The 20,227-nt window shown below is 42.6% G+C and overlaps 1 protein-coding gene and 1 long non-coding RNA gene across 3 annotated transcripts in view; one reads left to right on the forward strand and one right to left on the reverse strand.

Moving 5' to 3' along the window:
- Positions 1-20,227, forward strand: part of ADAMTS12 (ADAM metallopeptidase with thrombospondin type 1 motif 12) — a 396,268-nt gene that overhangs the window by 316,680 nt on the left and 59,361 nt on the right. The window contains exons 19-20 of one of the 2 annotated variants that reach the window (XM_049707993.1): positions 4,110-5,228; positions 14,711-14,863. In XM_049707993.1, the coding sequence (XP_049563950.1) occupies positions 4,110-5,228; positions 14,711-14,863 (1,272 nt within the window). The remainder of the gene's footprint in view (positions 1-4,109; positions 5,229-14,710; positions 14,864-20,227) is intronic. The other variant, XM_049707992.1, reaches the window with a different exon arrangement.
- Positions 1-20,227, reverse strand: part of LOC125964002 (uncharacterized) — a 234,804-nt gene that overhangs the window by 213,440 nt on the left and 1,137 nt on the right. The gene's annotated exons all lie outside the window — the stretch shown is intronic.

Consider the following 20,227-nt stretch of genomic DNA (forward strand, 5'->3'; position numbering starts at 1 on the left):
AGTATGAGGTCCAATCATTCATTTATAAATTCCTGAGACTATGCATTAAATGTTTTTATGCCTAAAGCATTAGCTGTTTCCCTGCTCATCCCTTTAGCCCAAGCTCTCTGAGAAACCCTCAACTGTGGTTTTGAATAAACTTTCTCTTAGCACTACAGCTCTGAGCCAACTGGGGGTCCCCCTGCACTGCACAGTGCACCTCGGATGGGTGGAGTTGACTAATTTAGCAGCAGACCTCTTGCTCAGCGGGCTCCCCCCAGAGACCTTAATCTAAGATTGATGGCAAATGAGGGAAAGATAACTCCCAGGGAGGACATTAACAGATTGACAAGCTATTTGCCTGGTACCAGGGTCAAAATTATAAGGTAAGGGGGTAAGGTAATCATAGCAGATACTGGTTTTGAGAATCCTGAAACTACCCGTTGAGATGAGTTCTAAGTGTGGCTTTGTGTCCTGCATTTATCTCATCTGAAGGGTTTGACAGCTTCTAAGGAGATAAACACAGTTGGAAGATGTACTGGAAGAAGCATCGCTGAAGGCACAACACTGCTTGTTCTGCTGTGACTATGAGAAAAGGCAACAGAGTTTTTAGGCCCAATATACTTGGTAGATAGTTAACACTGACTCTCTCACTGGGCACAATATGCCCCAATGTGAAGGAATGGCATCCACCGATTATTTGAAAGATTCTTTGTCTCCTGAGTAAGGAAAGCAGATGGGGATGAATGGTAGGTGGAAAACATATAAACTCTCCCAGACCCAGGTATCCATTCATGAAGTTTTGAATTGCCATTTGGGAATGGGGCGATAGTTACAGATCATCTGCTTTTTCAAGAGTTTTAAAATGATATTTGCTCATTTTTAAATGTTGGCCACTAATTTGGTGTTTGTATTTTGTTTGTTTGCTTGTTTGTTTTGAGGTTGAGCAGACCAAAGAATACACGCCAATGGGCCACATGTAGCCCTTAGGCTGCCACTTTGGCGTTTCTGTTCTAGAATAATCTTCTGTTTTGAAAGATCAAAAGCTAATGTATTTTAATTAAGCAACCACCTAGATAGTGATTATTTACTCCTGCTTTATTCTTTTAGGCTGAACAAGTTCACAGCGAATAAGATTATTGAATACTTGTAATTTGTAAATTAAAAATAAAAAACGTATCCGTCTATTAGTCCTGGGAAACCTGAATCTAAAAGAAAATCCAGCAATAAACCCATGGGATATATGGGCCTTTACAGGTGTCTTCTAGACTGGTGCCAACAACTGCTTTACTCAGACACCTGCTCACTTCACAGCATGCCCTAGGACAGGTCCATGCGTCACTCTGTGCCTCACAAGGATAGTAGAAATTGGGGACCCCCATGCCCTTTGTTATTATTATTACTATTGTTATTATCAGCACCAATATTATAACAGTGATAATAATAGCTTCCAATTCCCAATTTCTTCTATATATTATGTACTATGTTAAGGTTGTTTTCTTATATAATATTCACAGCAGCCTTGAAAGATGAGTATTCAGTTTCTAGATGAGGAAGCTCTGAGGCTTAGTCCCTGCATCATGCATGGAGTTCATCATGGGCTTGAGGGCTTTAAGCTATTTCTTACAGGTTTTATAGCTCTTTTACTTCATAGTTCAATGTGGGGGGGAGAGCACACACCCATATATTTTTGGATTTTTAGAAATGCTTGTAAAGTTGTACAGGAAAGTCTGTGGGTATTAGGGGCATTGCAAATCAAAATAAACAAAAAAAAGGGAATGCAAAGAAAGAAAAGAAAAATCAAAGAGTTTCCTACTATGAGCTTTGTCTACTCTGACATTTCTTGGAAAGAAAACCCAAAGCAGAATACACCTGCAGCTTGAGAATAACTGCTGTTAGTGCTAGCAGGGTCCTCATTTATGAATCACCTCTGGATCAGAGCCTACCTGAGGTTGCCATCGTGGAAATATGTTCAGACATACATGGAGGATTATTTGGTTAGACTGATACATTTTGACAAAGTGGAGATTTGAAAACCCTAGGAGATGGGATCAGAATGTAACAAGTGGAGAAGTGACTCAGGATGACTAAAATGGATGGAGTATAAAGTGTCTCCATGCACAAGAAGAGCAGAAATATTGTAGTAAACCAGGAAAATAAATACCCCCAGCCTGCCTGTCCCAGGCTCCAAAATGAAGTGAGTCATGGAAGGTGCTGGAAGAAACCATTTCCTCATTGCTGGGCTCTGAGAGCTTTAGCTGGTAGTCTCCACTTGGTTGGAAATAAGTGTGCATTTCTTGGTCCATGAAGCACTGTTCCCACCAAAGATTAATATTATTATATCAGAACTTGGAAGTTCAGTCTTAGAGCTGGGCATTTGAGTGTTTGTTGACATCCTAAACTCACAGATTTATTGGTTGACCCCAAACCTGCAGTTGAACATTCCCTGAGCTGCACAGTCTTCTGTGCCCACGTGTCTCTCCTGCTTTTCAAAGATGCTGATTTCAACAGAGCTATCATACATCAGTGAGTGATTATGCTGGATTGGAGCAAAATAAAGGGTGAAGTTATTTTCCAATAGAAAGGAAGTTGAAAACAGGACTTGAGAAGGCAAGAAATTCAAGCTGAAAAATGCCTAAGTTCACAGGGAGAAGAATTTTCCCATTCCTGATTATTTTCCAAGTAGAACAGTCATGTAATAAATATGTAGTAAGTGATCATTGTATCCCAAGAACTATCCTGGAATTCAGTTATGGATAAGAAACAGTTTCTGCCTTTGGGTACGTTTTCAGAAATCAAAAGTTTGGTTAAGTCAATAAGTAAATTCAGTAGACAGACTGCTTTCCGCTGTGCTGTGCTAGGTTTTTTTTTGGTCGGTGGGGAGGGGAATGGAATTAATCTAATTCTTACTCTGCCACTGACTTACAGCCTTTCAGGCAGGTTCCTGGGTGTCAGCTTCCTCTCTTGTAAGAGATGGAATAATAATTACAGCCTTGTAAATCTCACAGCCCTATATATCTCGCAAGGCTCATATTCACAGGGTATCACACAGAATAATGGCTGTGAAGCCCTTTGAAATCCAGGAAACATTATGTAGTCCCCATCTTCAAGAAACCTACTTTAGGGTCAGAGATTGTAAGACAGACGAATGCAAAACAATCAGCACAGACTCTGGACAGTCCATGTTCAAGAACCAATATTTGGTGGTTAACTTAAAATGTCATTGGAAAGGAAGGCTAAAAATGGAGCAGTTTGGTAAAACTACAGATTTTTTTCAAAATATCAAGAAATTTAGTGTTATGTAGCAACTATGTGTGGTTTGCAGCTGCTAAGACTGATGACATAGTCTTTACCATGAATCCTGAGAAATAACTGTCTTGTTAGGTTTCCCCGGAAGGCAATCTAGCTGCCTGTGCCCTACAGAGCCTGGAGGGACCACTAGGGAGGGGGACCTGCCACGGCGTCCATGTGTGTATCAGCGCCATGCTACAGGACCCCCCTAACTCTTTGGAAATGGTATCTCCCCACCTTTGGTTAACTACCCATCTTTAAATTTCATAAAAGGTCCTGGATCTGTATACATGTGTGCGTATGTTATTGTCTAGTTTTTAATCTGAGTCCATCTGACACAGGCAAGAAAATGGAGCTTAGGATGCCCGAGTGAAGCTATGTGGCTATATGGATATAAAGGGAAAGGCTCATATCATTAAATTAATAGATTCCCCAAAAAACGTAAACAGTTTACATTAATTTAATAGCATCAAACCCTAGGGAAGATAATATTACTATCTTTTTTAAAAAAATCAGGTGATCCGTTTAAATCATTGCACTCTTTGTGGATCTACTATCCAACAGTCATAGCCCAGGGAGACTTCAGTTTTACTATTTCGTGGTTTGCATTTTCAGTTTGTGAAGGGTAAATGGTTAGTCCTGAGCCTTAGGTGGTCTCCCGGAGATACATATTTCCATGGGAAACTAAAATTGCACAGAAACCTTATACAAAGATAGAGAACGATTTTAGCTGCACAGTTCAGTTTCTACTGGGCCTGTCCTGATTTGCCATAAACCTTAGCATGAGAACCAACACATCTTTCCACCAAACTAGACTAACAGCTGTCTCTCTTTCCCAGTGTTCTGTTTCCTGTGGTGGCGGAGTGCGGATTCGCAGTGTCACGTGTGCCAAGAACCACAATGAGCCCTGCGACGTGACAAGGAAACCCAATAGCCGAGCTCTATGTGGTCTCCAGCAGTGCCCATCTAGCCGGAGAATTCTGAAACCCAACAAAGGCACAATTTCCAATGGGAAAAAGCTACCAACAACTGACCCCTTCAAGCCCATGCCTCCAACTACACCCAGTCCTAGGACGCTGACTACGCCCACAGTGCCCGAGCCTATGAGCACAAGTGCTCTGACGATTCACAGCCCTGGTCCTACCACAGCCTCCAAAGAAGGAGACCTGGATGGGAAACAGTGGCAGAATAGTTCAACCCAAACTGAACTGGACTCCCATTATGTCATTTCCACTGGAAGTACTTCCCAACCCATCCTCAATTCCTGGTCTTTGAGTACCCAGCCGAATGAAGAGCATGTTTCCAGTCCAGACACTGGTCCTATCTCAGAGGGAGACCTTGTAGTCACAACAATGAGTGGTTCTGATTTGTCAACCTCCAGCAATCCTGTGACATGGCAGGTGACTCCATTTTATAATCCCTTGACCAAAGAGCCAGAAATGGAGATTCATAGTGGCTCAGGGGAAGACCGTGAACAACCTGAGAACAAAGATGAGAACAGCTCTGTGACATGGACCCAGATCAGAGTACCTGGAAGTGATGCTCCAGTGGAAAGAAGTACAGAAATGCCACTTGGACCTCCACCAACACCTTATCTTAGAGGGGCATCCCTGTGGCCACCCTTCAGCACAGTGTCGGAAGGACTGGTGCCCAGCCAAAGGCCCACCACTCTCAAAAATGGTGCACCCAGAGCTGAGGGGATGGTCACTGAAAAGACAGCTAACACTCCACTCCCTCCGGGAGGAGACCACCAGCCAGCATACTCAGAAAAGCCAGTAAACCATCACCCCCAAGAACTTCCAAGCAACATGAATCTAACACAGAGTTCCGGACCAGTCCTGACCGAGGAAGACGCAACCAGTCTGATTGCTGAAGGGTTTTTGCTGAATGCCTCGGATTACAAGCAGCTCTCCACGGGCCGCAGCCCTGTGTACTGGACTGTTGGAAACTGGAGCGAGGTAAGAGTTCTATTTCTTACCCAGGCGTGATTCTATATGGAAATTAGCTAGGGGTGTTGCATTCCTGTGCAGATTTCAAAATGGACTTGTGTAAAACATAGTCTAATGTACAAAAAAGTGAAGCAATCAGGTCCATGCCCTCACCTCCCTCTTCACCTCCTTAGTTCCAAAAATGAAAGAAAAAAAAAGTCCAGGGAAGGAGAAAAAATGTAGTGAGATAGAGTGAAAAGAACCTAGAACTAAATCAGGAGACCTGAGTCAGCCAGCTGTGTGACAGTGGAGAATTCAGTCTGTCTCTCTGAGCCTGCTTTTGATCTACAGAACAGTGGAACTAGTGTAGATCACCGCTCCTCTCCAGTGTCCCTTCCAGCTACAAACTGTAATGATGTTGTGAAGAGGGACCACTGGAAGGACATGGGTTCATATTTCATTCAGAAAGCCAGTGTTGAGACTCTGGTTTAAACCTGTCAAGCAATCACAATTGGAATGGAAATTTAAGACAAATTTCTTTAAAAGAATTCTATAGCTCACTGTATCAAGCATTTCTTTTCTTTTTGGACTCAGTGTTTGCCTGCATTAAAAAAAAAATCTTTTTGGCTTATTAAAAGGATTAGAAGACAGAGGAAGAAGAAAATAGACATGATGACAAAGTGTTGGTCCCTGTTTTCAGGTTTGAGGAATTTGGCTAGATATTTGTTTGTTCATTTCTAGAACTAATTACATCCTCCGAAGCATCAAAATCATTTCTCACCCACTTGAATTTCAAATGCACAGTATTTGAACTTGTTAAAAATAACTTGACAATGCAAAAGAGGACTTTGTGGCAAAATGATCACATGTTGATGTCATTCAGCATTTTTGATGACAATGCATGACTCATCTCTCTAGCTAAAAAGAAGTGTTAACAGCTAATATAAAATAACAATATATTTCATTTATGAAGCATGTTAATTTCCAAACCACTTCCATATGTAGTCTACTATTTTCTCTTTTTGACAGTCCTGGGGAGTAGGTAGGGTCTTGTTTATACCAATTTATGTAGAGAAAAACTAAGATTTTTAACAGTTAAGTAACTTGTCTATGGATATGTCCGTTGGATGATGAATCTTCTAAATCTTTCTGCTTTTATCTGCTGTCTCTCTAGTGGATTTCAGTACCAGTCGACAAGTTAGCTATATAAGATTCTTTTGTATGAATTAATCAGCATCATTGGTCCTGAAATTGACTATAGTGGCAAAAAAACACACAAAAAATGGTATATTCAATCTTCCAAAATTTTTTGTTTGCATTTGAACTATGTTTCACATTGATTTACTTTAAGTTCTAAAGTGAAATCACATTCATTTCATTTTCTGTCAATGGAGGGGCATCTTATTATCCCCATTTGGAAGTAAAGAATCCAGGTTCAGGAGGAGAAAAGATTTTCATGCTTAAGAGTAATCCAATTTGTTGAAAAAAAGGAGAGGAGTTGGTCTCATGATCCCTGACATTTTAGTCAGGTTTCTTTCCATTAGGAAAGTCCTAATGGGCTCTTAATGATGAGGAGGATATTGACAATGAACATCTATCAAGTGTGTGCCATGCTTTATAGCATGATTTTATGCTAATTCACATGCATTTATATGAATGCGTGAATCCTCACCACAGCCCAAGGAGATTGATAATATTGCCCCCCATTGTAGAGATAAGGAAACTGGAACTGAATGGTGAAGTAGCTAGCCAGAATCACACACACTCATGAGTGACACAGCAGGGATTTGAACCCAAGCAGACAGACTTCAGAGCCTATGATCCATTGCTTTGCAAATCAGAAAACATCACCACTCTCTCTACCTTCTGCTATTTTTGTTTCTTCTTTGGTCATATGACATAAAAACAATGCCATTTATGTAGTGACCCTGGGTAGACAGATGAGAAAAATCACATAGTTCACAAGAAGGTACTTAAAATAACATTGAGGGCTCCATGGTTACTTTTGAGTTCACAGGGGCAAATGGTGCCTATAATGTCACTGCAGTGGGTTCAGCCTAGATATTTTGAAATACAAATGTTCTGTTTAGGTTTTATGAATGATATCCTTTTAAGTAGTACCACCCAAAGGTATCTTTCTTTCCAAGAGCTTGGGGCATCCCTTAAGGACAGATAAATAGGCTTATTGTTCTGCATCCAAGAAAGCAGTCTGGACAGTGTGTGCATACTCAAAGACAAAGAGAACAAGTTATGGAAACTGAGGCTACTTAGTTAATTTGTAGGATTTTGTTAATTAGCCAATGGAGATGAAGTCTGAAAGTACCTACCATTAAAGACCCTGTGGGCCTTGAGAAGAATACAAGCTAGGTCAAACAGAGTGTGAAAGTGTAGATGATAAAAGGCATATATATGGGATCAGTATCAGAATAAAGTATGAATGACATGTGCACAGTATGTGTATGTAATTAGAAATCACACACACACACAGAGGCTAGGCTGTTGTTAACAAATAGAGCCAAACAAGTTATGGTTCGCCAGAAATTGATTTCTCACTCAGCATAATAATACAAGGTGATTCCATGTCTGCAGTGGTGGTAGTAGAAAATGATGCTGGGAATCCAGTCTGAAAATGGCTCTGCCATCCTCCTGTCTTCAAATTTGCCCTGGGGTCACGATCCTAGTCACAGTCAGAAAGGGAAAAGAGCACAGAGGCACTCCCATGGGAGGTTTTATGGGCCAAGCCTAGAAGGGGCACTTATCAATTCTGCTCACATTCCATTGTCTAGAACTCAGTCATATGACCAAACCAAATAGCAAGGTGGATGGAAAATGTAATCTAATTGTATACCCAGGAAGAAGAGGAAAAAGGATTGTAGTGAGTATCTAGCAGTCTCTAACACTGAATGACATGGCCCACTGTGTATTTTAGGTAGCTCATTCTGGAAGCAGTGAGGATGAGGGATTTGACCTGTTGGGAGGATACTGCAGTAGTCCAGATGAGGAATGAGAGCTAGGACAAGAATGCTTGGGATGTTTTTGTGCCAGTACCATACTGTCTGGATTACTGTAGCTTTGTAGTATAGTCTGAAGTCAGGGAGCCTGATTCCTCTCTGTTTTCGTTCTCAAGGTTGCTTTGGCTATTCGGGGTCTTTTGTGTTTCCATACAAATTGTGAAATTTTTTGTTCTAGTTCTGTGAAAAATGCCAGTGGTAGTTTCATAGGGATTGCATTGAATCTGTAGATTGCTTTGGGTAGTAGAGTCATTTTCACAATGTTGATTCTTCCAATCCAAGAACATGGTATATCTCTCCATCTATTTGTATCATCTTTAATTTCTTTCATCAGTGTCTTATAATTTTCTGCATACAGGTCTTTTGTCTCCTTAGGTAGGTTTATTCCTAGATATTTTATTCTTTTTGTTGCAATGGTAAATGGGAGTGTTTTCTTGATTTCACTTTCAGATTTTTCATCATTAGTGTATAGGAATGCCAGAGATTTCTGTGCACTAATTTTGTATCCTGCTACTTTACCAAATTCATTGATTAGCTCTAGTAGTTTTCTGGTAGCATCTTTAGGATTCTCTATGTATAGTATCATGTCATCTGCAAACAGTGACAGCTTTACTTCTTCTTTTCCGATTTGGATTCATTTTATTTCCTCTTCTTCTCTGATTGCTGTGGCTAAAACTTCCAAAACTATGTTGAATAAGAGTGGTGAGAGACAGTATGGAGGTTCCTTAAAAACTACAAATAGAACTACCATATGACCCAGCAATCCCACTACTGGGCATATACCCTGAGAAAACCATAATTCAAAAAGAGTCATGTACCAAAATGTTCATTGCAGCTCTATTTACAATAGCCAGGAGATGGAAACAACCTAAGTGTCCATCATCAGATGAATGGATAAAGAAGATGTGGCACATATATACAATGGAATATTACTCAGCCATAGAAAGAAACGAAATTGAGCTATTTGTAATGAGGTGGATAGACCTAGAATCTGTCATACAGAGTGAAGTAAGTCAGAAAGAGAAAGACATATACCGTATGCTAACACATATATATGGAATTTGAGGGAAAAAAATGTCATGAAGAACCTAGTGGTAAGACAGGAATAAAGACACAGACCTACTAGAGAATGGACTTGAGGATATGGGGAGGGGGAAGGGTAAGGTGTGACAAAGCGAGAGAGAGGCATGGACATATATACACTACCAAACGTGAGGTAGCTAGCTAGTGGGAAGCAGCCGCATAGAACAGGGAGATCAGCTCTGTGCTTTGTGACCGCCTGGACGGGTGGGATAGGGAAGGTGGGAGGGAGGGGGATGCAAGAGGGAAGAGATATGGGAACATATGTATATGTATAACTGATTCACTTTGTTATAAAGCAGAAACTAACACACCATTGTAAAACAATTATACTCCAATAGAGATGTAAAAAAATAAATAAATAAAATGACAAGCTTTAAAAAAAGAATGCTTGGGATGAAGAAGGGAAGATAAATTCACGAGTCACTGAGAACTTAAAATCAGCAGGATTTTGTGGGGAATTGAATGTGGGGTATGAAGAGGAGAGAGGAGAGGAGGAGTCTGTCATGTCTCTTCTGTTGGAATCTTGGGTGTCTGTTAGGTGATGCTCCTATAAACTGAGATATAGTACAATGTATGGAAAGAGTAAGTTTCAAAAGAGACAGAGAAAGGAAGGATGATGAGTTTAGTTTCAGATCAAGTTTAGTTGATAAGACCTGTGGGATATCCAAAGGATAACCAGCAGATGTTTGTGTGTATGGGTCTGAGGTTCTTGAGAGAGGTGAAAACTGGAGATAAAATTTGGTAGCCATGATCGATAGGTAGAAGTTAGAACCTTGGAAGTGAATGAGGTCACCCAAGCACAGCCTGTAGGCCGCAAAGAGTGGTCCAGGGTTGGGACACTGGAAAACACCAACATTTTAAGGAGCTGGCTGACAATGAGATTCCATGTGAAAGACTGGTAAGGAACAGTCTACTATTTAAGGCTTAAATCAAGAAATATGGTGCCACAGACGTCTAGGGACATGAAGACTGACAGTGGGCCTAATGGATCTTACAATTAGAAGGTCACTGGTGACTTTGGGGAGAACATTTATAGTATTGAGATGGAAGGAGACACCAAAGTGCAGCCCAAAGGAGAGACCCTTTTGGAGGCTATCACAGTTCTCAGATGGGACAGTCCCCACATTAGGACTGTTAATAAAGATGGACAGCTCTTCTCAGTCCACAAATTCATACAAAAGTTTCATTAAAAAGTAGCTTTAGGGGCTTCCCTGGTGGCGCAGTGGTTGAAAGTCCGCCTGCCTATGCAGGGGACACGGGTTCGTGCCCCGGTCCGGGAAGATCCCACATGCCGCGGAGCGGCTGGGCCCGTGAGCCATGGCCGCTGAGCCTGCGCGTCCAGAGCCTGTGCTCTGCAACGGGAGAGGCCACAGCAGTAAGAGGCCCGAGTACCGCCAAAAAAAAAAGAAAAAAAAAAAGTGGCTTTAGGATGACTCAGAAATTAGTTTCCTTTCCCATACTCTTATGTAAATGTGTTTTAATGCATTTGTCCTGAGGATATTTAATACATGTGAATTAATTGATAAATGTTAATTGATCTAACGAGAAGTTACTATATCCAAATAAACTAAACCTAAATAAACGTACCTATCAACCCTGATGACTGTTTGAGCCCAGAGGTTAACGGATGCATTTTGATTTTGATCAAGATACAAAAATTAATTCTATCTCATGTCATATCTTTGATTTTGACAGAAATAAAGTCTCTCATTGAATACATCATAGCTCACCAAAAATTTGGCAACCGTGGTGGAGCCATTGAGAGCTATTAATTCTAGGCAGTTTGGCTGGAAAGGGGGAATTGGCCCAGATTGCAGAGGTTTGTAAAGCTACAAGGATATTACAAGAACAGAGCTCCACGTTTGGCAGGAGTCCCCTTCATGACAGGGCTTGGGGCCTGCTCCCTTTCTGCATCTTTTGAGACAAAATGTTTAATACACAGAACTGTCTGAGAGGATCAGGATTCAGAATGAAAACTTTGGGTTTTGAGTTTCCCACTCTGCCATGATTTTTTATTCTACCCGTATCTGAAGTTGCTTCTTTAGGATTGTCCCTCCCTATAATGGCATCGCTGGCCCCTCAGTCACCACCCCTTAGGAACACCAGGATCACCACTGGTATCAGTCTTCCCTTGTCCTACTAGAAAAACCCTGACAGTTTTTCACGTCTGTGTCATCTCATCATTTCTGTCATCTCTTCATTTCCTGTCAGTTTAGGCTCAGGAGTTTCCAGTCTAACAGTGGGAGGCATCTGGAAAAGAGTAGGGATGGTTTCGTTTGTTACAATGATGGGGGATGGGGGCTGCTACCAGCATTCAGTGTCTGAGAGCCAAAGACAATGAGGGTCCTGTGACATTGAGGGAAGTCCAAAATACCAATAGTGCCCCAATAGTTAAGAATGGAGAACCCTAGGACTCTTCCCTTTACCTTTACTGGTCTGGGCACTTCCAATCTCTCCCCTCCCCAATGCTTTCCATACATGGTCACGAGAGATGTAAGACTGCCATATTACTCTTCTGAGCGGAATTTTCTAATCATTCCAAACTCCTGATCACAAATCATTAATGTCTCTCCATTACGTACCAGATAAAATCCACTCTAATATCCAACAGCCTTCAGGTCCTCGAATAATTCCGCTTTCAACATACTGCCTCCTATGACGTCATCCATCGTAAGCTTCACCAAATCGAAACTGCTCAGTTTCCACTAAACCATCTGCTCGTCTCAGTTCAATGCCTTTGTTTACGCTGTTTCCTCTGCCTGGAACTTCCTTCTCTTTGTCCTTTGTCCTTTTATGTTCTACCTGTGCTTCAGTATCAAGCTTTGAGCTTCTTCTTCCATAAAGCCTTTCCTGCTCTTTAAGATTGGAAGTATTGTCATTTGTAAAGTTCCTTAGCATTGGATCTGAAATTTCTCTCTGTGTGTCCTCCCTTTCTGTCCTGTGTTGAAGGGGTGTTCATGTCCCCCAGCATACACAGCATGTTCCTCTAACTACCTGTGATTTTGAAAATTACTAAAGAATTGATATAAAAACCGAGTTAACACTGTAAATAGACATAAATCTAGAAAGCAGATGTTCTGGGTTTGAGTATTGGCTCCATCATTTACTAACTGTATGTTCTCACTGCACCCATTTCCTCATCTTTAAAATGAGGATGATGACGATGCCTGATTCATAAGATTGTTATGAGATAAAAGGAATAACTATATGTAGGAGAGTGTCAGGCACATAGGAAGTACTCAGTAAGCATTGGCTTTGATATCTGTTTATAAGACAGAAAATGTAGGTGCTTCACAGTATGCATGGGTGTGGATCTCATTTTGACAGAAGGTCACCTCTTGTCAAATTGCCTCATCATTCAGTCGGATCCCTTGGGCCAGTCAGTGAAATGTATGCTGTGCAGTCCTGTAAATGGAAGTGACAGTAAAATTGTCCGCAGCCTTTCACAGCAGTTTTCGCAGGATTCTGATGTAGCGCTGCACATCATTTCCAGTTCTGACCACCCCCAAACCTGCTCCTTGACCTGGTAAATCGGTTGTCACAGGGTCACTAGCTGTAACGAGGGAGAAAGTTCCCAGAACAAGCAGGTTGTCCCTTCTGCCTCCTTAGGGTCCTCCTCTCTTCTCTTCTCTGGTATGCTATGTTTAATGGTAACATTTGTAGAGCACTCACTTTGTGTGTGAATTACCTCTGTTGTTCTCACAGCAACTTAATAAATGAGGTCTTAATGTTATCACCAGTTTCACATGTTAGGGAAGTTAGGAAACTGTGAAAGATTGCACAATTAGTCAACTGCAGAATTATAATTGTATCCTGAGTCTCAGAGGTTAGAGAAAATATAGGAAAGGTACCTGTTGTGTAGTTGTATCAGTTGTCCATTGCCACAATAACGCTATATAACAACCAACCACAAAATCTCAGTAAACATTAATTTTTGTCCATGAGTTTCTGGGTCAGCTGGGAGTATCTGCTGACCCGGGCTGAGCTCAGCTGACCGCAGCTTGGCTTGTCATGCATTTGCTGAAGGGTCAGCTGAAGGCTGGCTGGTCTGAGATGGGCTCGGCTGGGTCACCCAGCTGGGTTTCACATGATCTCTCATCCTCCAGCAGGCTAGCCCCGTTTTATTCTCATGGCAGAGACGAGGGTCCAAGAGAGAACCAGAACAAGCAAAGCCTCTTGAGAACTGACACAACGGCACCCACTGCAATTTCTTGGCAAAAGAAAGTTGCAAGAACAGTCCTGATTCAGCAGCTGGGGAAATACATTCCACCATGTGATGAGAGGAGCTGTGAAGTCCATTGAAAAGAGCATGGGCGTGAACAATTGGGCCACTAGTGCAATCAATCTATTCACTTCAGCTGTTATTATCTCTAATGTGTCTATATATGTATATCATATATATACACACATAATATAGTACAGAGGAAAAAAAGCTAGGAACTTATGAGAGATTCACATCCAATCCTAAAGAATTTTAAGGAGAAGAATTGACCTCCATACATGAGCCAGGTGAAAAAATGTTGACCGAGGCTATTTTCTGCTCTTCCCTTTCTATGAGCAGCATTGGTGAAATGCGGCAGTGTGCCTGCAGCTCACCCCCTTCCCCAGGCCTTCACGCCAGGATACTTGTTTTTTTTTAACATCTTTATTGGAGTATAATTGCTTTACAAGGGTGTGTTAGTTTCTGCTTTATAACAAAGTGAATCAGTTATGCATATACATATGTTCCCATATCTCTTCCCTCTTGCGTCTCCCTCCCTCCCACCCTCCCTATCCCAGCCCTCCAGGCGGTCACAAAGCACCGAGCTGATCTCCCTGTGCTATGCGGCTGCTTCCCACTAGCTATCTATTTTATGTTTGGTAGTGTATATATGTCCATGCCACTCTCTCACTTTGTCCCAGCTTACCCTTCCCCCTCCCCATATCCTCAAGTCCATTCTCTAGTAGGTCTGTGTCTTTATTCCCGGCTTGCCCCTAGGTTCTTCATGACCATTTTTTTTTATATGTTCCATATGTATGGGGTAGCATACAGTATTTGTTTTTCTCTTTCTGACTTACTTCACTCTGTATGACAGCCTCTAGGTCTATCCACCAGGATACTTTTTAAAGGGAAGCACATCTCTATTTGCACTGGGTTTTCCTCCCACAGACAAATCAGGGATTTGCAAGCCTGGCTGCTTATTAGAATCACCTGGGATTTGTTTCTTAAATACTCCTGCCTGAGCCCTACCCACAGGCGTTCAGATTATTTGGGGTTGGAGCCTCAGCGCTGGTTTGTTCAAAAGCTCTGCAGGCCATTTTAGTGAGTAGCCGAGATTGAGGACCCCACCCCCCGACTCCAGGGTGGGGTGGGGTGTGTCTGAGAAAGCGGCCCTGAGCCTCTTCTCTCTCCTCCCCTCCACCCCGCACCCCCGGCAGTGTTCCACCACGTGTGGCCTGGGGGCCTACTGGCGGAGCGCGCAGTGCAGCACCCAAGTGGATTCCGACTGCGCTGCCCTGCAGAGGCCTGACCCTGCTAAGAGGTACCACCTCCGTCCCTGCGCTGGCTGGAAAGTGGGAAACTGGAGCAAGGTAACCGATCAGGCTCAGCAGTGTTGGGGGTGTCGGGGGGCGGGGAGGGACTTATACGAGGTCATTTGCTAAAGCAGGTTTCCTTCCTCCCTTCCTGCCTCCTTTCTGCCCTTTGCTTTGATAAACTGGTGAATGCGTAAATCAGGTGTTACCATAGGCCTGCTTCAAGTTACACAATAGCCTGAGAACAAACAGTTTTCAGTAGCCCACAAGTTTGTATCTGCCTGTCTTCCCTTACCAGATAAACTGAGAAAAAAAAAAATTAATTTGTGTAATGAATTGCTTGTCCAGCATGCAACACTATTTCTAAATTGCTTAAGTTTAGCATTATGATTAATAATGATACATTAGCACAAGTGTAATTAAATCATCGTTCAGCAGCTGCTCACAAGGCAAGTATAACATTGAATCTGTCAGACTCAAAATGAAAAGAAAACGGAAACATAAAGATACATTTGGTCTTTAAAAGTATATGTCCTGGGCTTCCCTGGTGGCGCAGTGGTTGAGAGTCCGCCTGCCGATGCAGGGGACACGGGTTCGTGCCCCGGTCCGGGAAGATCCCCCATGCCACGGAGCGGTTGGGCCCGTGAGCCATGGCCGCTGAGCCTGCGCGTCCAGAGCCTGTGCTCCACAACGGGAGAGGCCACAACAGTGAGAGGCCCGCGTACCGCAAAAAACAAAACAAAACAAAACAAAAGTGTATGCCCTATATTGATCTTTCAGAAGTGCAATTTTCCTGTCCTTGCTAATCTAGCTGTGGTTACTCATTTTTCTGTGCTGCCTGCATAGTCCCTCGTGAAAGGCTTTATCAGGTTTTAGGATTAGTCAGGCTTGGTTCTTCTGGGCACCAATCAGGCCCGACCTGCCTGTCACCCTGAAGGGGCTGAGCCAGCCCCTGGGGGATACAGATGCAGCCAGGTCATAGAGACATTGGTCAGAGGTGGGGTTAAGAGCTGCTTGGCAGAAGGGGTGCGAGGTATGAGCTGTGCATACACCTTCTGTTTGTGAAGCGCACCCACCTGTAAGACACCCTGCAGGCTCCTGTCTTCTCTCTGGGGAGCCAGTTTCCCTTGATGGCCTTGACACAGAAGGGAAAAGAGCTACCCAGAAATTTGGAGAGGCTGGCATCCCCTCTAGATGGTTAGCGCCCTCATCTTGTAGAAAACTCACGTCCCCAGACAAGCAGGGCCATGAGGTGTCCCACTGGATGTCTCTGGTTCTCCTGGCAGACTTATCTGACAGACAGGAGTGTGGAATGTCATTTATCTGCATTAGGCCCCTTTTCCCAAAGAAAGGCTCTGATCTTTGGCAAGAGAGAGAAAGTAGTGCGACTCCCTGAGAAAATCACCACGCATTTCTTTGATGCCTGCCAACCTCCCTTTTTCTGTTTTCATACCGTTTTTCTCTCAGGAACAAATGCTGGTTCTTTTTTCTTTCTCTTCCAACTCATAACAAACTCAAGATCAAAAAAGGACTAAATGTCTGGCTACAAGTTCTCTTCCATATCCAGAAGAATCTCAAGCAACATTTCTATCCCTGACCGTGCCAAATGTTGACCAAGTCCACTTTCCCATCACTGGGACTAATCCTCTCCTTGGAAATTACATGGCTCATAGAAAGGAGAGATGTGTGAAATAGCTCACACTTTTAAAAAGTTCCCTCCACTGTAAAATTCTAGGAATTCTAGCTGATATAAAAGCCTGAATGGGAGATCCGGTAGCTCTTCTCTGGGGTCAGACCCCCTAAAGAAAGCCCTGCTCTGCCAGCTCATCCCTTCCGTGTCTGTCTCTGGGTCTCTTCTCTCTCGTGGCTGGGAGGCTTGTAGATGTATTTATTAACCCCTGTAGACTCCTGGTGTTTTGTAGAAGCTGTCTCTGACATATCACCAAGTTCTTCCAGAATGTGGTAACCACTCATCTAAACTCAGACCCTCAAAGTTACTCCATTCCTATCAGTAAGGAAAATATCTCCTCTCTCAGGATAATAGATAAACCTTATGTCAGAGACACTATTTAACTACTGATAGTCAATTGCCCTGACTTCTGTTTTTTCTATCATTGGGGACATTGAATACATGACTTCCATTTTTCCTAGGAATGTTGATTTAAATTTTATCTCAAATTTTTGGTGACTGAATGATACAGCTTTTGGACTACCACGTTATTAACCAGTTCATATGCATGTCTAAAGTCCAAATCATATACTAGGAAATATTTGAAGGCCTCCTTAGTTTCACTATTCTACCGGGACTCTTAAACTTACTCAGTGGCCAACCTCCAAACCCTAGAGTAGGAAAATAGACCCCGTGGTTTTGCCTTTAACTATCCAGAGGGTTTAGATTCTGCCAACTTGATGGTTTACCTTTTCACAAATACTTTCTCCGAGGGAAGAATTCCAATTTGATCGTGAATCTTTCTGCATTATCCCACTGACCCCTACCCCAGATCCGGAGGCACTTCAGTCTTGTAGGACTAAGGGTCTTCTGCAGCCTCCCTTGAACCCGCAGGGATCACACCAGAGGCCCCGGGTTACTCATCCCACTGCTGTGTGTGCTGTCTGAATTGTAGCTGTTTAACGGGCTTCTGTTCCGAGCACCACTCATCTCCATGATGGAGCCCTGGTGCAACTGCTGTGGACATTTTCTCATACATGTGGCAGTACAATGAGCCTGTACATTCAGATCTTTACCTTTAAAAAGTCTAGAAGTTGTTTTTTCTTTTTTGGAATGGCTTCTTCTTCATGCATTGATCTGTCTGAAACAAATTCCAGGGCATAGTCCTCACGTTTGTCCCAGAGGTGTACCTGAGAAAACGCAGTTCTGCAGAATTGAATCCTGGAAGCAGCACTGGGCCCGGGATCAGACACGTCTGGGTTGGCAGCTCCACTTTGTCACCGGCATAGAACGCTGGTCCTTCCTTCCAACCTCTTAGGAGCTTTAGTATTCTAAAGAAATGAAGGGGATCCTACGGCGTCTACTAATCTCATAAAGTTGTACAGATCAAAAGAGTGTGTGTGCAACAACTTTGTAAATGGTAAAAGACTGTTCAGATGAAGCCTTGGGCAAACTTTGAGCTCTGGGTAAAGGTTAGGAGTAGTTCTCAGGCGTTTGCTAACTTCTGGCTTCCTGGACTTGGGGCAGGGGTGTTGTGGAAAGGTGGCAGTGGAGTAAGTCCTGTCCGTCCATCAGGTCTCCACTCCCCAGGACTAAGCAGACAAGGTGAACCATGAGCTTTGGAGGACTTGACCTACCTTGCATCCTGGCACTCGCCAAATATCACCACCCGACACCGCACAAGAATTCTAGGTAAACAGTTTTATTTTTATCCAATAAACGACCTTCTTTATAATTCCCACTGAGGAAATGAAGGCTTGGAGAGTTTAAGTCACTAACACATGATCAGCTAGTACTAATACTCTCAGTTCTGAGAAACCGTCAGCTGGGGGGATGGGTCATCAATTTAATGACAGCCTTTCAGAAAGAAAGGAAACACTACACAGTAAATATGTACATCAGTTGTAAGACACATGCCAATTACATAACATAAAATTTGCATAAGAAAAGAAGTGATTCTTGTTCTGGAAGAAATGCTGTAAGTGACAAAGATGAACTTGAAAAACCTTCACCTGGGTTTGACACCAAAGCTATGCATCCTCACAGCCCCACACACTTCCTGATTGAACGTTTTGCCTGTACCTCCTACAGTTTTGTAAACTTTATTATCTTTCTTAGAATGATAATAACTTTTGTAGTTAAGTCTGACAGATCTTGATTATTTCTGAAATGAATCAAAGATTTTTACGTTTCCTTGGAATGCCCTGTCTTCCCACCTAGGTAGTGTTGCAATTTTATTTTAGCAGTAGCTGACCTTATTACCTGTAGCTTTATTTTGGAAAATACAAGTGGCAGCCATTTCTTATGGCCTTGAGTTTCATAATATTCAGCGCTACCTTTTTTTTAGATCTGAACTTTTACAAATGAATAAAATAGAGAAAGAGCCCCGTCTTGCTAAATACAGTCCCTGACTCTCATACATAACGTGTTCCCAGAAACATACATCAAAGCCCGATGTGCAAAAGTTAAAACAGAACTGCACGTTATAGGGGAGCGTTTGTGCCCAGAAAGCAAAAACTGACCAGCTGGAAGGTGAATAATACATTCAAAATCACTGCATTTATTTTCTCTTGATATACTTTGTTGTACATCTAAACTGTTACCCACTCTTGGAAGCCCCAAGTGTTTTAGATGAAGGAATCCACAAGTAGAGAAAAGAACAGCAATCAAATGGAAACCTTTAGGACCACAGAAAGCATGAAGTCAAGACGACTCTAGCTGAGGACTGATGTCCAGACCGTGAGGCCCTATCATGGCCCCTGCCCATCTCTCTTTGTCCACCCCTTCCCGCTGCTCTAGCATTCTGATGGACATGTTCCTGAACAAGCCTTATTGCTTCATGGCACTGCGCCCGTATATGCCATTACCCCCACTTTGAATGTCCCCCGCGCTATTTTGCCTGCTGAGTGAGCATCTACTCATCTTACATGATTCAGCTCAAGCTTTGGCTCCTCTATTCAAGCCCTGCCTGGCTTCTTCAGGTGAAGTTGACCGCCTCCTCCTTTGTTCCCTCACTAGATCATGAACGACTTTTGACATATAATCTTTACGACTTCTACTCATTACATGACTTCTTCCTTCTGCTAGATTGGGATACAGGAGCTGGAATATAGTTAAGTGCCCAATAACAGGGAGGAAGTGAAGTGGGAATAGGGTGGGGGGAAGACGGACAGATGAATTTGGGTGCTGTTCAACACAGAATTTTTGGAATGAATTATTTGATCTTAAGGGTCTTATGAATCTGTTTAACATAAGGAAAGGAACAGAAAAGAATTATTTCCATATCCTGGTTTAGTACTTGGAGAGCAAGAAAGTATTCTGAAATCAAAGCAGAATGCAAGTCCAGTGATCCCAGACACATATCACTCTAGAATGCTGGGAGAATTTAACCAGCCAGCTTATCCTCCTTTTAATACCGATGGAGAAACAGAGGCTTAGACAGGTAAAGTCACATAGCCACTTGGTGTCAGGGTCGTACTTGAATGCAATCTGCTGACCTCCCAATCCCACGTTGGCTAACTTTATTATACTCATCTGAACACTTGGAAGCAGTCTAACGTGGAAAGTGTGTCAGGATGACTCCATAAATCAGAATCAACACAAGGAAGAAATGGTTGTGATTTCATTTTCTCTCTGCCAGGGGCTCCTGTAAGCTAAGAGGAATTTTCTTTCTAACTCAGTCTGGTTTGCTGATCACATCAGTTAAACAAACTGGTGTGAGAAGCAGAAAATGGTTAGGCCTGTTTGGACAC

Source organism: Orcinus orca, chromosome 3 (assembly GCF_937001465.1).
Source record: "Orcinus orca chromosome 3, mOrcOrc1.1, whole genome shotgun sequence".
NCBI lineage: Eukaryota > Metazoa > Chordata > Mammalia > Artiodactyla > Delphinidae > Orcinus > Orcinus orca.